General features: G+C 36.9%; 1 protein-coding gene across 2 annotated transcripts in view; it reads left to right on the top strand.

Moving 5' to 3' along the window:
- Nucleotides 1-1,861: 1,861 nt before the first annotated feature.
- Nucleotides 1,862-18,184, top strand: part of LOC149052185 (polycystin-1-like protein 2) — a 165,062-nt gene continuing 148,739 nt past the window's right edge. The window contains exons 1-6 of one of the 2 annotated variants that reach the window (XM_089212057.1): nucleotides 1,862-2,241; nucleotides 4,726-5,612; nucleotides 5,965-6,019; nucleotides 6,647-6,780; nucleotides 7,035-7,076; nucleotides 11,100-11,135. In XM_089212057.1, coding sequence (XP_089068183.1) covers nucleotides 5,390-5,612; nucleotides 5,965-6,019; nucleotides 6,647-6,780; nucleotides 7,035-7,076; nucleotides 11,100-11,135 — 490 coding nt within the window. In that variant the 5' untranslated portion in view covers nucleotides 1,862-2,241; nucleotides 4,726-5,389. Of the gene's footprint in view, nucleotides 2,242-4,725; nucleotides 6,020-6,646; nucleotides 7,077-7,192; nucleotides 7,300-11,099; nucleotides 11,136-18,184 lie in introns of those variants that run through there. The other variant, XR_016188379.1, reaches the window with a different exon arrangement.

An 18,184-nucleotide genomic window follows, 5' to 3' on the forward strand; every position in this document is an offset into this window, starting at 1 on the left:
ACTTTGAGTTCCTTGAGAAACTTTGTCAACATGACGTTTGCGTAAAAAGAATCTGTAAAGTCATTCCCGGAGCTTCTCCAGATTTTCTAGGGAGCGAAAAGCCCTGGGTACGAGATTGAAAACTGATAATGGAGAGGAAAAGGGTTGACAGACACGGCTCTAAGAATTAAACGCATTTCTTGTTTTCGCTGATTGAATAATCAAGCTGTACTTTACTATCGAGTAAAATCAAGGTCTAAATAAAGAAGAATCAAATCTATCAGGGACAGCGTTTGTTGATTTGTTTCCTTTGGGGAAGGGGCGGAGTTTGAGGATTTTACACTTCCCCCCCCCCCCCCCCAGCCCCTTATAAGGCTCCGTAATATTTTTAAGAAAACCCATTCATTTGCAGGAAATTTGCAGCCAATATTATTAAGTCCAGTTATAAACTTTATTAGCGACGACTGATCCTTCTTCCGTTCCCCCTGAAAACCATCTATTCCCCACCTCAATTATCAGGGAAGAATCGATTTACGGTGCGGGTTTCAATATTTTGGTGAGCATCGAATGTTGTCTCAAAGTATCAAAAACATACCAAATCAACAAAAAAAGTTAGAACTGCATGAATCAACGGGAAAAAATAATTAGGAGAATATCACTTTATTGCATTTTCATCCTTAATGTTACTCAATACAGTTCACGTTAGATGTCTGTGACATTTAATGCGTTAAATACTAATTGAAACGGATATTTTTCTTTTCTTGATGGCGTCCGAAAACCAACTAATTTCCTTTCCTTAAAGCTCAAAATATATTAAGTGTTGACGACTTGTTCGCTTTTTGTTTCGACAAAGGACTGCTAGCAGAATTCCTTAACAGGAGAGGGGAGGGTCCTACTTCAAAGTGTCTGGAGTAGATTTTTTTCATTTCAAAAATTGTTACTTTAATCACTCTGGCAAAGGAAGGGGTGATATTCTTTCTAGTGCTTCATCCCCGCCCCTCCCCTCCCCCCTATTTTTTGATGCACTCACGCGCTATAGTAACACATCTGGGTTGCTTTGCTGAGGGCAGTTGATTTCTCTCCCAGGCTCACCATAATGTAATGATCATATGATATTTCTGACATGTCCTGTTTTAATTTTTAAGTCAACCACTAATTAGCCAGCTAATGTTACTCAGTCATTAAATGACGTCCAAAGACGATTGAGGCATGTCTGAGATTAATGCAAATGGCTTGAACATGGTCAGAGATATCAACACTTGGTTACGATACGAGAATAAAATGAAATTTTTGGATAATGCTCTATAAACTCGGGTGCCACTTTACAATATACCATCACTTTCAAAGAGGATTGCTTAAACTAGAAATCTGTAAAGTTTCTGAGGAAAAAAGCAGTAATACCAAATACCATTTATCCGTGGTTTCGATGTTGTTCAGCGTCGTCGATAACACTCGTTGATCTTGAACTTCCAGCTGCATGACAAGAAGAAATGTTCGCGGTAGAAACTGCTTAAAGTTAGAAAGAACGGTCGATCAAGAAGCGCGTATTGTCCTGAAAAGAGCTAATGTCCATGAAAGTGATTGGCACTAATTTCATGTCTCGCGGAGGGGAAGTGAGATGAAAAATTGGTGATCACTTAAATAGTTCACTTATCCAGACAATCATACTTACTGTTAGCTTTAATACCTTTACCTCTCGACTAATTCATTATTTGATTCTTTCTTTATAAAGGTGGTTTTAAAATATGGATTCCTCAGTGAGTAATGTTTAAAACCTTCTCAATATTATTTGATAGTTAACGCTTCTAAATTCATCGTGTTGACTAATTGTACATTCAAAACACAATCCTCTGACAAATATATTCTTTTGTGTCAGGTGTGTAATCTGTTATGGTCCATTGGCAAAGAAAACGTGATGCAATTTCAGCAAATATTACTTGCAATATCTTATTGTTGATTATAAATAAACAGTTTTTGAAAACTGGAATGCGAGTCAGTTTTCTTTATTCCTCAAAGCTGGATGTTTTGTCTTTTGTTGACACGTTGTCGAGTAACCAATTCGGCAGTCATCGCACACGACCAGAGGTTAACGTAATCACTTACGTAAATACGAAGCTAAAACATTGACACTCAAAAGCTGCAAACTGTTTACAAAGTGAAAACAATCGAAGGCACCCGCGTACGTGCAAACTTTCCTGATCAGTTGGCTGACGGTTGTCAAGATGCTCTCGGTTACAATACTTTCATTATTAGCTGAATGAGGTAAGTTTCATTTCGAAATATCATCTTTTCGGTAGAAAGGAATTTGAAGATCTCGGCTTCAGCGCAGCACAATTCAAAATTGTGTTTAAGATTATAACAATCTAATCCCTTGCCATACAAAGGTCTCATGCAGTCTCTAAACTTATAGAAAGTCAAACACAAAACTATCCGTCCTAATTTATTTTGTTAGACATTTTAGAAACTTCTGATATGCCTGGGATAGTTTAACAATTCCTCTCAGAAGTGGAAATCACAAAATCACAGCTACATTTCTTGCCAAATAAATCTCTCCTAACTGATTTTATGATATGATCACTTCTTAAACAACGCAGGTATTTTTACCTATGCAATCACAGTGGCTACGTTTGTTTATTCAATATGAGGCTAATTCCCGTAGTTTTTCGACTTCTGAGGAATTCAGTAATCACTAGAAGCTTCTAATGTTTTGAGTGAAGACAATTAACTCGTAAAATTCCCGATCGCAGAATAATGACATCTTTAAGCGATGTGGTTCTTAATGTTTTCCTTTCTTTTAACATCACGTCCAAATGTTATGGTAGCGTGATCTAGCCGTGTAGCTCAAGGGAAACCATTGTAACAATAAACTACGGCAAAATTATTAAAAAGAAACGAGTTGAAAATGTGCTTCCAGTGAAAACTAGCCTACTAGCTCAAGTTGAACTTTTTCAAGAGATTATTTTTTTAATTGCGGCAATGAATACGCAGCAGATTTATTCGAAAACGATGATTGAGGGTAATTGACCATTTGGTCTATTTTTCCATCAAAAGAAAAACAAACAAACAAACCCAAAGAGCAGGTAGACCCTTGCGATTTCTTTATTCGCGCGACGCCCTTTTGTTTTCCGCTGACTGAACGAAAAACAACTGCAACAGGAAGTGCTAGCTTGAAGGCTACATCTCGTCTAACATTTAATTCGAGCTTAGTGCGTGGTTCACGGTTATGTTCATGATTCTCTCTCCTCTAGAGGCCTCAGTTTCCCTAACTCTGTATTCAATTGCTATTGTTCTGCTTTTGTTCTGCTCATTAGATCTTTTTGGTTTGGCTTCGTCCCCGTTGCCGCCGTCGTCGTAGTTAAAGGTCTCTAATCCACGGCGGCTGCGACTTGGTAAAACGGCCTAGCAGCTCAGCACATGCGTTTTAAAGCTTTTTATATTTCTTAGCCATCTTCTGTAAAAAAAAAATACATAAAAAATATGTGATCATCAAAATTTGTCTTATTGTGAGAACGGAATCCCAGAAAGAAATTTGTATAAGTTCGTATTTGGAACACAACGATGTCCACATTCGTCATGCCCGGAGTTGAGGTGACGAATCGATACGAACACGTAGACACTCCATCTACCCACACGATGTCGACGAGCTGCACAATCGGAATAAAACTGATTCAGCTACCAGCTGATTATCTGAGTGGTGTGTCCCTTCAGTAAATCGCGCAAATGATACTGAATCTCTTTTCTTTTTTCTCTTTTTTGTGAGACAAATGGGACCTTCTCGATCCAACCATCCAAACAATCATATCGAGACAGAGACGAGGCATCGATTTACCATTGCAGAGTTCGCACTAAAATTTCTCACATATTGTGCTCTGTTCTTAGGCAAGTCTCTTTATCCTCACAGTGCCTCGCTTCATCTCGGAGTTGAAATGGGTACCGGCGAACTGACAGAAAAACCTGACGAAATGCTGAGCAAGGGGTTGGGTGGGGGGAGGGGGGGAGGAACATGTCACCGACGAGCATTCCAGCCAGGGGGAGAATTGCTATACTTCTTGTCACTTCACGCCACAGAAACAAGAATAGGCTGTTGCTGGATAGGCATCTTGGCTCGAGTACAGATTTATCTCTATATGCACTCAATAAGAAATAAATAGCGCGCATCGAGGCAATGAAGTTTTTTTTTCTTCATCTCCGCTTCATACCGAAAAATTCCAACATCACTTTGTCAATGTTCACAGTTTTTATTTGGTCTTTCATAACTACTTTGATCCAATTCATTTGATCACTGAGGACACTTTCCGCCTATAATTTAAAAATATCTTGTTTTTAATCCTTTACTGGCTATTTGCACAGATTATCTAACTAGCCATTCACTCTTATTATCCAGGGAACTTACTTAAGAAGATGACCGTCTCATTTCTTAAATGAACAAAGGAAAGCTGCCCCCACTGAAAGGCCCTTGACTCCAAGCCCCCCTCTTCATGATTAATGTCTCCTTCCTAGTTGCCATGAATAAATTCTTTGACAGCCAATGATAAGTTTTAATGAGGTAAAGGGCTGTACAGTAATAACATCCCTACAGCTCCGCTTTTAGACTTGGCTACATCTAAATATTATCAATTGTTCTTTTGATTCGTAAAAGTTGATCATTATTCACTTTTTGACTTTTTTTTTATTTTCTAAATTTCCATTATCTTCATTATGGGAAACTCTATCGATTGCTGTTACGCCACTCGATAATACAACCAGTGTTTCTTCCCGGGTATTCGGTCGTGTTCGTACACCACTCGGCGAGTCTGGTACAATTACGATGGTCTGGAGACTGTGCAACCTTTGATTGACATCGTAAAGCCTGAAAAGGGTGTGATCTGAAAGTTTCCGAAGTCTCCAGCGGACATCAATGCAGACAAAGAAATAGCGAGTGCACTTGCATTAGGTAGAGTATCATTACACATTAAAATGATATGTTAATATCACAATATTAATGTTGAGGATTGCTTTTCATAAACCTGTAGAGAGAGTAGCTAAGAAACTAAACAAATTTCTTTCCTCGGCAAATTGTACCCAAAAATTTCAATACTTAAAGCTTGTTGCTCGAAACTGGAAAAGCCAAGGAGACCGTGGTGCTGAAATACATGGGCCACTGTATGCAGGCCTATTATTTAAGGAAAAATGATAAGCAGTCTCAGTTTGCACTGAGAAGAAGTAGTCGCACGGCTTCACCGTTGGAAGTCTGGACACAAGGCTAACAGAGACGACATTTTAAAAATGCTCTGCAGGGGAGCCGAAGTTAAAATTCGCGTTCATGAACGGATCAGTGTCCAAGCTCCAGAGAGCATGCAAGAGTCCAAACTTTTCGCGCGTAGGCTTCAAGGACTGGATGAAAAGTTTGTAAACACAATCATTAGAAAGAATGAAATTTTTTACATGCCTTTTACATGCTCACCCATATGAAGAATTATGCAAAAACTCTTTCTTTCCACAGGCTGCCTGTGTTACAATAGCAGCTCTGATGCAGTATTTCTTGATGGCCGTTTTCTGTTGGATGCTGATCAAGGGAATTGACCTCTACTTCTTCGTTGTGAAAGTTTACAACATCAACACCAAAGTGTACATGTATCACGTCATCTCATGGGGTAAGTTTATTATTTCACAATTTGCACTGGAAACTGTAATCATGCCTACGGATCGCCAAAAATGGTTTTGTCAGGCAGTGAAATGTTTCGATTTTCTTCCTTTCTTTGTGGGTAGGTCTTCCAGTGATGATGGTGGCCATTTCACTTGGCATCGCTGCTGGAAAAAAGAAAAAATGTTTACAAAGTTATACGAGTGATAAATAGTGAGAAAAAATTCAACGGTTTCTTCGTGCTCTTCTCCTTTTATTTCGTTGCATTTAATTCTTTGTTTTGTTTTTGTACATATTTTGAAATCAGTATCATTTCATTTGCTGAAAATTTGTGTTTCTTTTTTTTCTTTCACTTCTTCGAGTTCAGTTGCTGACTTTCCTCGACTATTCGTCGCCTTTGTGGCTTTCATTGAAGCTGTGAGTTTGATTAGTGTTGGTGATTTTGATTGGTATACCTATACTAATTGCTGCCAAATATTCTTTCGCTGCTCTTTAAAAGCGAATTAAGAAGTTATGATATGACCCTGCACAACATTTACCATTTTTCTTTTCCCATTTACTCACAACAAACTTTGGACGCAGCCGCTGTTTGAGGGGATACTGGTCAATTTTTACCCATTGATATATTCACAGGCATAGGACAGCTTCATAAATTCTCCAACTTTTCCTATGAAAAAAATACTTTTCGTATGAAAAAAAATTCTACCCTTTCCTTGTTGATGTTTTCTCATTGTTTCACATTGACTTTTTTTCTCGCAAAAATAACTAAAAAAAAATATCGAGCACGATGAAAGGAGCACGAAGATTTGGAGATATTAGGAGATAACCAATTTGTCGAAGCCAACAGGGGAAAACTACCATTCTCAGCAAATAAAATTGACAACACAAAACGAAAACAAAGTAGTGGAAGAGGTTTTCATCTTCTCCAGTCAGGCTCTATTCGCCAACCTTCCTCATTCCTTAATCAGCAAGGCCATACGATATCTAAAAATGAAAATACATTTTCTAAGGAAAATAAAGGAATGTTTTCTCTTTAACTCCTAGAATTGGCATCAAAGCATGCGTGGTGATGATTCCCCTATTGGGTGTCACGTGGCATTCGGTCTCCTCTCGCCTGTACATGAAGCTTTCGTTTACGTCTTCACCATACTCAACTCTGCTCAAGTCAGCATTCGCTGGTAACTCTCAAAATTATTCAATCTCTATCATTATTTTACTTTCTAACCAAGTGAGACACCATTACAATGATCACATGATAATTGTTTGGAGTTTTGAAAACAAAAATGCAGTTAGCTATGCAAGAGAAGGAAGACTTCTTTTTCAATTATAAGATACGCAATTTTATTTCCTTCTTGAAATCGTTATAGGTATTTGACTAATTTGTTTGCATATTGCAAAAATTAATGATCTTGAAATCATTTTCATGCTGCAGGGTTTCCTAATTTTCGCTCTACACTGCATGCGAAACATTCAGGTAAGAAAAAAACTTCAAACTGATAATTAACTCCATATCATCAAGTTTTAGAGTTTCGATAGATATCCGAGTACATGTGCCAAGAACCGAATGTCGTGTTGCTCGTCTATCTGCAGATCAGAGAGCGATTCAGAAGAAAGATGAACATCGTTTTTCCATCTTCTTTAAAGAACAACTCCACAAGGAAGAGCCACAGGTCAATCCAAATGAGGTTGGGGATGTATGGGCAATTGAATTGCTGTCTTGTGCTGAGTTTGAATCGAAATCGCACCTAACTTAAATAACTGGATCCAGCCAACCGGAAATGACAGTCAATTACCTAGTACAATCACTTAGTTAACAGCAATAAGTCGGTTACGATCGATCTGACTTGCTCTCTGCAACTAAAAAGAGTTCTTTCTTTTCATTATTGTTTAAGCATTCAACTAGCTGTAATTGTTATGTATGCTCTTTACGATAACAAGGTTGTTTTTGGGGCGATCGTATATTTGTAGGCAAGATTAATCGAAATAAACCAATGTATAAATTTAAATTTCTAATAGCTCAGTATCTTGATGACTTTCCTTCGAATAAGACCACAGTCCACTACAGACGAGGCGGGAATTTAAGCCAAGATATCACGAATTGTCTTTCTTTAAGAAGCACTCTAGCACGCAGCTTTAATTGAATGTATTTATCTTTCGATTCTTGCGCGCTAACTTTCTGCACTTACTGCATGATTATTTCATATTCGACGTTTCACTTAGTGAGTTTCCAAACTTCTCACCAAACACTGTCATTACTTTAAACATTAAGCTATGGATAATAACTGAAACTATAGGTTTCTAGAAATTTCGATAATGCCTAGTCATGCGGAAATGCATACCAAGGGACTTTCTGGAGCAGTTTACTAGGTTACGTAGTTATGATGTAACACTACCAATATAGTTGTGTTGTAAGCGTCCGGAATTTTCGAGAATACTTTGTACATAAGGACACAGTCGTGCAGCAGTAATACTTGTTGTCGGGAGGGACTGACTTTTCAGAAAGCTATACCGAGAGAGAGCAACCGTTGAAGATTGTTAATCTCGAGTTACTTTAGAGACAACCTCCAGATTGTGTCAGTAGTGAGGAAAGGAGTAGTTTGCGGTGGGTTTCAATCAGTTTTATAGGATAATTATTCTAACTGTTTAAGAGTGGCTCCTTGGCAAGAATATTACAAGTTGTTTAATAAATTAAATGGGTCTGTTGATAAATGATGCTCTTTTTGTCTGTTAAATTGTACCGTAACAAATAATACTAATAGTCTTAACTGCTAACGCTGAAATTCAAAGTTGTTGCTTAATGAATAAATAGATCAATTCGTAAATGTTTGAATAAGTAAACAACTTATTTAGAAAGAACAGAAAAAAAATCCTTGTAACTGGATCTTTTTTTGGATCAGTTACATTTAACCATTTTTTTTCGCATTCCTAAAATTAGGAGTATCATTTTAAATCGAATATACATCGATTAATTTGGAATTAAACTGGGGCAATGTTAGCCGGAAAAGGCATAAACCTAGAGATTATAAACTGTTCGGCACACATTATTGAACAACAATTAAAGAACTTTTACACAGAGTATACAATTTAAAGGAAAAAGCTTAGCGATATAAATGCAGAATAATTCGATGGGCCTGATTTTCAAATATCATTACAGCGGAACTTAGCATTGCAGAAGAATTTCAACAAGCGAGAGAAGGAGTCAATTATGTAAATGTGGCTAACAGTTTATAATAGTCTAGTTTACGTCATACCCATTTATAAATAAACATGGTGACGAAGCGTGCGATTAAAACGGAAGAAGTTAAAATAAAAATTATTCTGAAATATACAAGCACTTTTCTCTCTAAACTGCTCAAATACGATAGGTAAAAACGTTTCAAACTTCGATTGACTGAATACATTGCAGCTAAGACGAGCGAATATTCCAGAATAAATAATCAATTATTCCATGAGCGTGGAGAGATACTGGGAGAGTAGAATGTCTCGCCCACAGAGCACATCACCATGATCCAAGAATGTCTCGCACTAAGAGCTTTTGAGTCACCGCTCGTTCTAAATTGTTGGGATTCAAACATTGGAAACAAAAGTGATGGTCTGCATGACGCTTTTCTAGGAGAGAGTTGTTTTGTAGGCTGAAAACTAAAAATTGGCCGTTAGCCACCGTTGTTTTAAAGGCATACGAGGTAATTAGCGTGTCATAAGCGAGATGAATAGATAACAATAATTTCCATTTATGCATAACGAACAGATGGCATTCTAGCTTAAGCTGCCCGTTGATAAAACAGAATTTTGTTTAGGACCACTTTCATTTAACAGAGCTCATAAAGAAATTACCGTTCTTACCATCAAATATTTTTTAGCTGTTTCTTTTGCAGCACTTGAACTACAAAAAGTATTTTAATGACGTGAAGCTTTTCAATTGTATTAGAAAAACAATGCTCCACATCAGGTGCAAGCTGCTTTTTGTCCATTGGTCCGTCTAGGACAGAAAAAAAAATGGAGACTAACGCCATGAACATGTGTTCAGAGATCATGATTTGCATTAAAATCTAACTCGTAAGAAAGGCTTTTTATGAGGATGCCGCAAATCCGCAACTCTCAAGCGGTGTGAATCAAATAGAAGTGAATCCGACAAAATTTTCAAAACCCCGGTAACATGTTGTATGCTGGGTGAGTACGACCCTAGTTATTCCTGTTTGTTCTGCAGTAGCTATGAAACCGTCGAAATGGACTTTTTATTGTAAAACATTTATTTTGATATTTAAACTTACGGAACTCTAATAACGAAACATACCAAACTCCTAATATGTCCTCTCGAGTTGTTGTCTAATTATTAAAGCCAATTATCACCATTATCGTTATTATTAGTTTCTCAATATTTTTCTCTTTCCATACAATTTAAAATAATTGAATAATAATCACCCATAATGACACATTCGTATATGTTGTTCGCTAGGTTAGTACCACCTTAATTATATCTTGACTTTCCATTTGTGACACATTAATATCCATTTTGGAACGTTCTGTGAAATTTAGCCAAACCAAACAGAGAAAAAATGTCAGGTGGCGGATATTTGGCACTGTTAATTAAAACAAAACAAAACAAAACAGACTTTAAAGATGTCCTCATTAAACTTTTAGTTCTTAATCAGACATGGATCTCTTATAAATTGGATTGCTAAAGCCGTTTAGATTCCGTATAGTGCAAAGTAGGTTTCCGTAGAGCGTTCGGATGAGGCGTTATTCAGACATGGCGATACCCAAACCTTTAGAGCTTTCATATTGTTGTTTTGTCATTAAAACTCAGAGTAGATGACTGCTGACTGCTCGCCAAGTTGGACGTCATAGTTAATTAGAACATATTTCTCTTCTAAATTATTCTTCTTTATGCCCGAAAGCAAACTTTATACTCAACCCATTGCTCTTCTTTTAAAAAAAAAAATATATGGGCTCTGGAGGTTCCGCAGGTTCCGCAGGTTCCGCGGCCTGCTGATCCATAGTTTTGTAACTCCCAAGAATATGGAAAAACCCTCACAAAATGTTGGAGACCAACCCCACAAGATTCAAATTGTGCAAGTTTTATTTGAGTGCTCAGATTTGATACCCGATTCATTCGCTTGAAATGTGAAACATTTTTTTCTCTGGATAGCACATTTTACATCCTTTTCATTCGTTTATAGTTCGGTTGCGCGAATAACCTGTTTAAAAAAAATTTCCAAAGGACATTCCAGAGGGTCTATCGTATCCTTAAAAATGTTTCCACATGTTACAAGTTTTGTTCAGCTAGTTGGTGAATTGCGGAGATGCTGCATTTTTTTATAATTTCTCCGTCAGCTCCCTTGGAAGGTAATAAAATTCATGAATGGATGTTAAAGGGCATGTAGCAAATAAAATGCATTAGTACTCGTCCTACTCGAAATCTAATAAACTTTTTCATTGTTTCAAATGTTACTCTTGAGATAACAATCAATTTATTTGTCCATTTTCTCTTCTACAGTCATCCTTCGTTTGTTGATGAAATTGCCAGGGACAGGTGAGGCAGCTTCATTCCGATTTAATATTCAAGTTCCTTTAAATAGACAGGAAAAAAAGATAATACCTGACTAATTATCATATTAATGAGTTATAGACTTCCTTTTAAAATTACATTGGATTGCGATTCAAAACGTGAGTTGGAAAGCAAAACAAAAAGTCAAAGAATAACGGTGCTATTACCCTGATCTCCCAAAGATCCACTTTTAATACCTGGCCTGATTCTAATATTTGCTTCAGGGATGTAGAGGGTTTTGATGCCCATCGTCTGTTATTAAAATTAATAATGTAAAAAATACTTTCTCGTCTTTATCATTATCGCTCAGTCAGTGTTGCTATCTTCAGTATACATTTTTCGTTTATTTATTTATTTATTTATTTTCTTCTTATAGAGTGCTATGTTTTGAAGTTTTGGGAGTTCCCTCGCTTGTTTGCTGCAATCGCGAGTGCAACTCTGGTCTTTCATCAAAAGGGGAATTTTCAAGCAGCTTTTTCTCGTTGAATTCCTTTGTTTACTGTTGCGAAATTTATGGTACCAATGTCCAATTTGAACGGACCTGCAAAGACTTACCGAAAGCGCATTTGAAGTATAAAAGACCTAGCTCACTGTTCTCCAAGGAAAAAATTTTTTGAGAGAATTCAGATACATAATGAATGAAATTACCCTTAATAAATTCAATTGTGAAGAAATACCTCACGTTTTAACTTTCTTAGTTACTTCTAGTAAGGTTTAGATTACTTACAAGCGGCTTTTAGGCCGCGCGTTAACCTATCTTATGACTTATTTGCTACCAATATTCATTTCAAAACCAATTTTTTTTGCGGGGAAACAAAGTTATCTGAGAGAGAGAAAGTGAGAATTAATAAGTTATCGATCGGCTTGATTTGCTCCAAAACGATTTGCTTAAAAATACTGTCCAGCCGGCAAAACGAAATAAATTTTTGAAAAATAGCAACAAAGCTGGAGATGTAATTGGCGGCTCGCTCAAGCGATACCGTGTCCGTGAGCAGAGATAGGAAAACCCGGACCGCGTTAAGTACCAATAAGATTCCAGGATTCTTTACCGTGCCCTCTGAGCAAAACAAATAATAAATGCAGTTCTTTTGAGAAAGGTTATCGGAAAAATCTTGTCGGAATTGTAAGCGATAACCTGAAAAGTATTGCTTTTAGCTTTTAGGTCATGGTTAGACTTAACCTCAGGAATTCAGGGAAACCTAGGAAATGTCACTTTAAGGACGAGGCATGACGGGTTTGAACAACCTGTTTTAATTGCAATACTGTCTTTAAATTCTAAACTGCATGAGCTAACCCTAATTAATTTATCTTTAATTTTTATGTCCCTATTGATTATCGTTACCCAGATAATCTTTTGAGATTGTTGCGTGCACTTTAAAGTTTTGCTCTTTGCCCGTAACAACTGCATACAGTTAACTGCGTATCTCCAGTTGCACATTTATGGGAACCTACATTCACATTTAATTTTACGTTTTTTTAAGTCTGATTAGATAGAGGAGGAAGAGTAGGGGGCGGAGTGGGGGAGGTGTCAGCTCAACGAGGAACCAATTAATATTTAAAAACTCGACTACCAAAATGATATGAATTGACAAATAATCTTAGCTAATGTGAAGTTAACTAATCCACAAAAGCAGGTAAGTGTGGCGGACGCCGTAGTGAAGAAAGATGTATGGTATTTCTTGACACTGATCAGACAAATACATAGGATGTAAAAAAAAAGGAATTCATTAATGAATGAGTCACGTTTTCTGTCTCATTCGTTTCTTTCCTTTGTTGTGATTGTGATTATAATCTTTTTATGTTATCATTGCTATTATAATTATCACTCTGTTTACCATCATTTGGATAATTGGTATTTTTGTTTTCATCTTCATCATCATGTAGAATGCCCAAATATAACTTTTAAAAACTCTTGGTACATAATTTCGGTGGATGGAGAGTCCTGGTACTGGAGCAGAGACACTTGCTCAAGTCTAGGCGGGGACCTAGTTTCCTTTGAAACCCAAGAAGAATGGAATTTGATTAGTGACGAAATTCAAAGGCGAAACACTACGAACTATGAAAATAAATGGAGAATTGGTTTAAAAAAAAGGGCCAGGAATTGGACCTGGGTGAGTGGAAGACCACTGACTATTTCCAAATGGGGACAAGGGGAGCCAAGCGGTGAACACGACGCGGCTTTCATGTACAAGAGGTTCCCTAATGGCGAACAGGGCGTATTTGGAAGTGATAATGGTACAAGTGGGAAAAAACAGCACGCTTATATTTGTGAGATCCCCGAGAGTGAGTTGATATGTTGTTGTTGTTGTTTTTCTTTTTTTTAATGTTATTTTGAGTAGACTCAAAGGCACTAGGAGCGCTGAAGGGCAATAAAAACATTATTTGCTAACGTTTGTGGTACTCACGAGAGAAGTTATAAAAACCCTCAGACAGTCAGAATCAAGTTTACACTTACCTTTGCGTAAATCAAAATATGTTTGAAACAATCCCAATGAACGTTTTCACGATATACATGTCTAACTTTAACCTTGTAAACAGGGGATAGCTGCAGATGGTTCTGTTACTATCACTTTTACGAACAACAACAACAACAGTTTCGAGACTGATGGTGAATACCAATTGCAAATAATTATCAGCCCAATTGCTTTGTTGGATGATAGCGCGTGATGATGTGAAGAGCGGTTTCTTTTTGTGATGAGCTTGTGACTCATGTCGGTTAAGAACCATGCCAATTATCGTTTTCTAAAACAAATACAACAGGTTTGCAGACTTATTTGTTCTTCGCATAAGGGAATCAATTTTAAGTTTACTGTATTCTATTTTAATGTCTGATCATTTGAACTGTAAAGTTGTAGGGGCTAATTTTAATGCAATGCAAAATGTGCAGTGAGCACACTAAACTGACCATCGTGCATCTAATCCGAATATGGCGGGCATTTCGATCGACTTAGTAACCACTACTCTATAACGAAGTTAGTAAGGATTACCTCAGTTCTCATACATCACCAGAGGGTGTAGATACATTTTCTTGTCTAAAAAATAGTCAATACTGAGGTGGAATATATTTGATGTTCTGCTCACCGAAAAGATAAACATAGGCATGCATAGCATGCAAGAGTTATTATTTTGGCTAGCTGGGTTGAAATGGGACACTTTGGGTTCTTAACCCTTTCAGTCTTGAAACAGGAAAAGAGAATAACTTTAAGTCCAGAATTTTGTGGAGAATTCATTTTTCAGTGGTGTTGGATAATGCGCTTCGAAAACGTGACAAAATGCAGATTGTTTCCGAGGAAACGACACGTAGTAAAGTGAAGTCTTAAAAGATTTAAAAGTACCTGATGAGGTTGTTGGAAATGCGTATCTCCCTGGTAAAACTGATGTAAGTGTAACGACAGATATTTACAGCAACCTGTGCATATTTTGAGCTTGTTGAATCAGATAATAAGAGGTAAGGAATCCAGAAAAAATGTTCCAAAACACTTTTATAAGTTGAGCTCTACTTAAGTACCGCCTTCTGATTTTTAGTATTTGTTCTCTGGTAGCAATGAGACCTTTAGACTTAACTTACCATTTGCGAGATTTTTATCGATGCTGGAACTTCCTGTGAAATTCCACCAAAGCAAACCGGAAAAAAGAAATACACCACGCATATGGCATCTATGCGACACTTTGTCGACAAAAAGAATCAAACCCTATCGAGATCCGCCTTATAAACTATCAGTTTATCACTAGGAAGTCAGTCAAGAGGATTACAACGCCTCTTAGACTCCATTAGGTGAAAACGAATTTTGAAAAAGGCAAATAGCAAAAGCGAGACACACGGTGTGTTTCATTCTTATTCCGTATGAACTCACAAAATTCATCATGTCCTGGCTATCTAAAGGTTTTTTTTTGTTTTTTGCTGTATTGAAATAGTTCCTCAAAAAACGTCTTTACCTGTCGACAGTGTCTATATTTTCTTTAACCATGCGCATTTTCTGGACTGTCTCATACCTCGTAGTATGACTTCTTTATCGCATTCGTTTGGTTTTAGTTTGTCTCTGTTTGTTTCTTCCCTCAAGGATCAGTGATAGTGGGGTTTCTGTACAAGGATCTACATAAACTGCCAACGATTGTTCAACCAATCACAAAAGGAACAGGCAACATAAGATGATGTTATTTTCATGGATATCTTCCATTATCATTTACCTAAGAAATAAATAGCGCAGACACACATAAGATTAATATTTAAACACCTTATCTTAACAATATTCGAAAACCCCAATTTTAGGTGGAAGTCTTCCTGCCAATCCATGCCCATTTCAATCTCGGGAGAAATTGGCTTTGAATTACAATAAGAGTTTCTCAATGTTCCTACCTTGTCATTTCCCTAGTAATTACTATGTCTGAAACCACTAATAGTATATCAACTCCAGGATAATTACCGTACCTATGGATCCGCCAAGTCGGAAAAAAAAGCCGGAGAAAAAGTGTCCTCTTCAAGTTCCGGAGCCTAAAGGTAACAGGAAGATAAGTTACTCTGCGTGGCACTGTATAATTCTGACGAAATAATTTTGAGGTCGATGAGCCATGGAAGCACTGCGTCTTTTGGACTGGCTTCAGCAAAAGATAAAAAATTATAATATATTACCCTCCTCACTATAGGTTTTATTGTTTCTTGAATGCCAAAGTAGGTTAATGAAAGAAATTAACGTTAGTTGCAAATTGTTATTTTAGTCTCGCGCTGCCTTCCACGTGGATAGTATATTAAAAAATATATATATATGAACTTAGGATCCTGTTTCTGCTATGGGGTGAGCTGATTTTTTCCCAACACCGTTGGATAGGAAAAACATTGAACTGCAAATATATACAGTGTATAGAATGAATTTTTTAAGGCATGATTAAGATATTTGAATACCAACAAACTAATATTATGCCGCTTGTCTATCTGCGGATTAAAGCTGGGTGCTGTTGACTCAAGAAAAAGAAAAACATTATCTTTTTATCGTCGAATAAGAATAACTCCCGCAAAATAAAACACAGATCAATCGAAAGGGTGTCAGAGATGTATCGGCAGTTGAATGGCAGTATAGCATTGCAATGAATTTAAACCGAAAAAGAGGTTATGATTAACTTGAGAAAGTGAACTCAACCAACCAGAAATAGCAGTCGATTGTAGTGTGATCGTTTACTCAACGGCGATAAGTCGATTGCATATACTTGTCGAAGACAACTATCTTTAAGCGGAAAAAAGTCCTTTTATGTCGTGAATTTCTCATTTTTAAGAAGAAAAACAATTCTCCACACCTGCTGCAAGCTACTTTCAGTTTATTGGTCTGACTAAGGGGAAAAAAAGCTGATTCACGTCCAGAACGTTCTACCGAGTATTATGATTTGCATTTAAATATAGCTAATACCAAAGAGTTTGAAATACTTGAGGAAAGAGCCTTTCATGCGTTGCGCCTAAATACAACGTAACGTAATGTAACGATAACTATCTACAGCTACCGATTTTTATCTGTATACATAATGGGCTTGAAGAGCTGGATGATTGGTGAAACCGATTCCAGAAAAATGTTCAAAACCTTTTTAAGAAGTTGTGCACTGGGTAAGTACCACCTCTCTTATTTCTGTCGGGTATAACGTAGCAATGAGATCTTTAGACTTGACTTTCTATTTTGTGAAAATTTACATCGATTTTGAAACTTCCTGTGACACTCAGGCAAACGAAGCCTGGAAAAAACTTGTCAGTTGGCAATCATCAGAGAGAATGGCGGCGATTCTTCTTTTAGCTAATGTCACAATGTTTTTGGGTTTTCATATAATGCCAAATGATTGAAAAACAACTGAAAGTCATCGTTATTCGTGATGTTTTCCCTGCGGTGGTCTGTACAACAGCTCTAAACAGCCACATTTAGGATCAAAGGAATACAATAGCTTAATGGCTATCCTTCCACGCTGTTGTGTCAAGATGTCAAAGAGTATCACGTACACTATCGCTACTCATTTATGCATCAAATGGCAGCCGGAAAAATAAGATGTTTTTAGTCTAGCAACGAAAGTCGAGCAATTTAGAAGCAATCTTAGAAGGAGGGTCTCAATCAGGTTAACCTTTAGCCGTAAACAGCTAAAAAAGTTAACCGTTAGGCGTAAAAATTGACAAGTTTTAATCATCTGTTGTTAAAAAAGTTAAACTTAAAAATAAAAATAATTCTGGTAAGAACCATGGTAAGATATTTACCGTAACCGTAAATCGGCCAAAATTTTAACCGTTAGCTGTAAGAGTTATCACCTCATTGAGTCCCTCTAGAAGTTCTCTTCTCAAGAAGTTGGGAAATATTTTCGCGCTCTCGGCGCTTCCTACGTGCTTTGCAACAGAACAGAGTACACTCTAGGCATCTTTATTTGTCAACTTAACAGGTATTACGTTAGGCAGATGCAGAAATTAATGACCCGGCGCTTGGAAAAATATTTGATATCTTATTCCTGCTAAAACTAAAATGATGATACAACTAGTAACTACTAAATTATTTAACAAAAGCAGAAATAACAATAGCGTGTTGAAACAAGCCATAAGGGAAGATTAATGAGCGAAAGATTAGCATACAATTACCTAATGACACCTGCAAAAAAAATTTATCACGCATAACAAGAAATTGGATTGTTCTAGAAAATGTCGCACAATTTCCAGCAAAAGACAAGAGACATTATTATTTAAACAGCTATAGTTTCGATACGGAGGCTGCTTAACCAGTTTTTAATGATTGAAGTTTTATTTTGCTAATAAATTAGAAAGTGCCAGTCATTAAAACATTTTGATATTAGCTTTGTTCATGGTTTATCAATTCTTGTTTTTACGTAGCAAAACAATACTTATCATCTATTGCCTAGAGCCTTTATTTTAATTGGTCGTTCAATTTAAGAAGAACCAAGTCTCGACTTAAATCACGTTGAAAAGACAGCGTCCTGTTCAGACTTACGACGTACTCTGCATCGTGCATGCATCAAAAGAAATTCGAATATAGAGTTCAAAACACATTAAAAAACACTGC

The sequence above is a fragment of the Pocillopora damicornis genome, chromosome 1 (assembly GCF_964200805.1).
Source record: "Pocillopora damicornis chromosome 1, jaPocDami1.2, whole genome shotgun sequence".
In the NCBI taxonomy this organism is placed as follows: Eukaryota; Metazoa; Cnidaria; class Anthozoa; order Scleractinia; family Pocilloporidae; genus Pocillopora; species Pocillopora damicornis.